This window comes from Gavialis gangeticus, unplaced genomic scaffold, assembly GCF_001723915.1.
Source record: "Gavialis gangeticus isolate Ggan-Ray unplaced genomic scaffold, GavGan_comp1, whole genome shotgun sequence".
Taxonomy (NCBI): Eukaryota; Metazoa; Chordata; order Crocodylia; family Gavialidae; genus Gavialis; species Gavialis gangeticus.
Genome location: NW_017729024.1, coordinates 62,498,092 through 62,501,628, shown reverse-complemented (window position 1 = coordinate 62,501,628; position 3,537 = coordinate 62,498,092). Strand labels below are relative to the sequence as shown.

General features: G+C 43.9%; 1 protein-coding gene across 1 annotated transcript in view; it reads right to left on the bottom strand.

Annotated features, from left to right (window-relative positions):
• Positions 1 to 2,043: 2,043 nt before the first annotated feature.
• Positions 2,044 to 3,537, bottom strand: part of LOC109298076 — a 2,639-nt gene continuing 1,145 nt past the window's right edge. The window contains exon 3 of the mRNA XM_019518211.1: positions 2,044 to 2,199. Coding sequence (XP_019373756.1) covers positions 2,044 to 2,199 — 156 coding nt within the window. The remainder of the gene's footprint in view (positions 2,200 to 3,537) is intronic.

The following is a 3,537-nucleotide window of genomic DNA, read 5'->3' as shown; positions in this document are numbered from 1 at the left end:
AGCGACCATGAAGTGACTTTGTTCACTAATGTGCTGCCTTTACCCTCAGCAGGTAGTAATGCGTGAACATCTGAGCCTGCAAATACTGTCAGTTCTTCCTCTGCACAAACTATGCAAAGATGCTATGTATTGCACTTGACCTTTTTTTGCCTTTATCGCTCTGTGAAGATCAGGAAAACTTTCTACAGAAAAAAAAAGTTCTCTTTAAAAATAAAAAGCTCAAGTAACTGAATGCCATGTAAATGGTAACTTCTGGCTGTCAGCCTCAAAGATTTCTACAAATGTGCCTTAAAAGAAAGGGGGGCATGGCAACCTTGAACCAAAAGAAAAGTGTCTTACAGCTACACTTTAAAGTTGCTTCAGACCGACATTTTAAAAGCATACGAGAAAAGCCGGGATGGGGGGGGTACATTAGACAAAACCTTTTCTCCTTTCTGAGAGATTTACTTAAATCTTTTCATCCTCAGTCAGGATTTCCCTTTTCTGAGTTCACCTCTCAAACTGTGAAATTTCTTCTTGACATGAGCAGTCCATGAAGTCCAGTCACTGTTCTCTCTCTGGGGTTTTCAGGGGCCTTACGTATAAACATGCACATCACTCAGAAGTGAATATTGACTGAATTTTACCTTGTGGTGGTTCCCCATCCCAATGCCCTTAGCAATGCACAAAACAGTCTTATGTAAAAAGAGTCAGAAGTTAGAGAACACCATGAAACAAAATATGGTTGCCTAATTTCTTCAGGATAATTGTGTACTGTTTAGGATATCGCATGTTGTAGTTTGCAACCTTGTATCACATGTCCTTCATGCATTTACTGAATGGCATAGATGTTTTCAGCATGTCTTACTTTGCACTTTTGTCACCTGTATTATTTACAAATGTAAAAGTTGAGATTCCTACTTTGATATTCATGTCAAATAAAATATTTTCAGTTATTATGCTTGGTGCTGTTACTCAAATTTCTTTTTTTCATTGCTGCTTATACAGTTAACATGGTTTTCATATAGGTAACATCTGATTTCCAAGTCACAGGACCTGCATTTCATAATGCAGCCCCCCATGCAAACCCCTCCACATGTATACAATCCCCTCTGTTCCTCCACAGTGAAGGCCTGTGGGAGGGATGGGTCTTGTATCCTCCAGGACCCTCCACTGTCTCTATTGGACAGCAAGCAGCAGAAATTTAAACTGGGGAACTTCAGCTACAGCTGCTTAGGAAACAGGGCTTGATCTGCATGGACAACAGCTTTACCAGTTCAAGAAAAAAATTTACAATTTTGAAAAATGTCCTAGTCTGCATTGAGATGAAAGAGATCTTTTGAAAATCAGGAGACATTGCACCAAGAATAGCCAGTGGCTTAGGTACTCAGCTGAGATGTAGGGCACCCTGTTCTAGTCCCTGCTCTGCTTGATTCAGGCCATGTGGTACCTGAACTCAGGCTGCATGTATGCCAAGTAAGAATCCTGGCCACAACGCTATTTCAAATGGTGCTTTTTGAATCTCTCATGTTGGGGGTTGCTCTATTTTGTACGAATAGTTGCATATTTAGTAGTAGAGACACTTGAGTCTGGATCTTAACATTGTAAACATCTGAGATACAGTACAAATTTTTCTTTCTGTTTTAATGGATATTTAGCCATAAACTAGTGCAGCTCCAACAGAAGAAAGTGGAACACACTCACTCCACACTGCTGAATAGGTAAGCCTGGGCTAGAAAAGAGGTGGAAATCTCTGCCCTGAGTTAACTGGAGTGCCAAATCACTGATCCAACAATTGACAATCCCTGGCTCTCCCTGTGCCACTGCAGAGACAAGCTGAGAATTCCTGTCCGCTTGAATGGAGGAGGGGCCTGTGAGTTGGACCTGGGCTCTGGTGGCAGGAGCTGGAGTGAGCAGAAGGGCTTCTTGCACATTTAGGATACTTGTGTACTGTTTAGGATACTATATGTTGTAGTTTGCAGCCTTCTGTCATGTGTCCTTCATTCATTTACTGAATGGCATAGAAGTATTTCCATTGGGAAATGAGTATGTGCATTCCCAGCACTACAGCTGGTAGCCATAGTGGCCGCAAGGACTGGTGGCTCCCACTGGGGAGCCAGCATTTTTTACTTCTAGTAAATTTTTTTTCCTGCGGATTTTGCAGACATTGCCTGATTTCACAATTTCCATTACATTCATGAAACCATAATCTGAGTAGATCTGTAGTCGTCATGTGAGGATGGATGGATCATAGGCCTGTGAATTCATCCCCACCCTGCCATATCTGTACTCCCGAAGAAACTGCTTTATTTTCCCCTCTGCTCACTGCAATAGGGCTGGGACAGGCAAGGTGATTCTTTGCTTCAGGGATCCAGCAGCCACATCCAGGGAAAAGGAAATTCTAGCTGGTCACCAGGGTCTGGCCCTTCTCCAGCCATGTGCATCAAGGGTCGTTTTGCCATGGTGCTAGTTGGTTGCTGCCAGGTCAGATTGGGGCTGGAGCCATCACAGACTTTGGGCCAGTGCCAGTGGTGGAAATGTATACACGGTGACTTTTTGGGCCAGTTGGGCTGCATGTGATCCTAACCTCCACAGGGTGGGAGCTCCAACATAGATTTCCTTTCCAGCCTGAGTCTGGCTGGCTGCAGGATAGACAGGAAGTGAGGAGCAGGGCTCTGGATTTTACAAAGTCACCTCTGTCCTAGTGCATGTCTCCCTTTTCCATCCTGCTGAAAAAGGAAGTGCTTGTTTCAAGAAGAAAGTAACATACTACTTTGGGTTGCCTGCTTGCTTCAGCCTTCTTTCAGGGACCTTCAAATAGGCTGTACAGCTTTGTGCTGCTGCTTATCCTTCCTTTTGGTTCCAGCTGAGATTTTTTTAAATCTGTGTAGATGGGGGCTGGGGTGGCATGGGTGCGAAGTCACATGGTTGACAGTCCAGAGATCACAAGTTTGAGATCACAGCAGCTCTCAGCACAGCCCTGTCAGATTCCAATGACTGTGAAATCTACTAAATACCATGTCACAAGGACACAGGAAAGAAAAGGATCTGTGTAACTTACATTTACATAATGTGCCTGTTTACCATGCAGCATTCCCAGGCTGAGTTCCCTTCCTGCACTGAGACAGCCTGCTCAGCTATGTTCTGCTCTTGGGTGTTTCAGCAGTCTTCCAACTTCTGGCAGTTAAACATAAAATTATCCAATAGTGACTTATTTTCCGTCCAGAGCCAGTTTCATGCTGCTTAATCTGGGGTCAGCTCTTGCAGTGAAGGCTCTGGACTAAGGCTTCAGGGGTCTGAGTTCAGTCACTGGCTCTGTCACTTCCTGCATGACCTTGGCTTGTCATTTCCCTCTTCTGTGTTTTGCCTCCACAGATGTTTTTAAAGCCATCCAGGGTTATTAGACTACCAACCTGTAAAACATCAGCAAAGCCTTCTACTGGCCAAACACTTTTCCTCTAAACAGATGTTTTTCCACATCACTACTAATAGCAATGTTTTCCTGCAGCAGTTAAACTATTGTTTCATAGTTAGTAGGGTCGGAAGGGACCTGAGCAG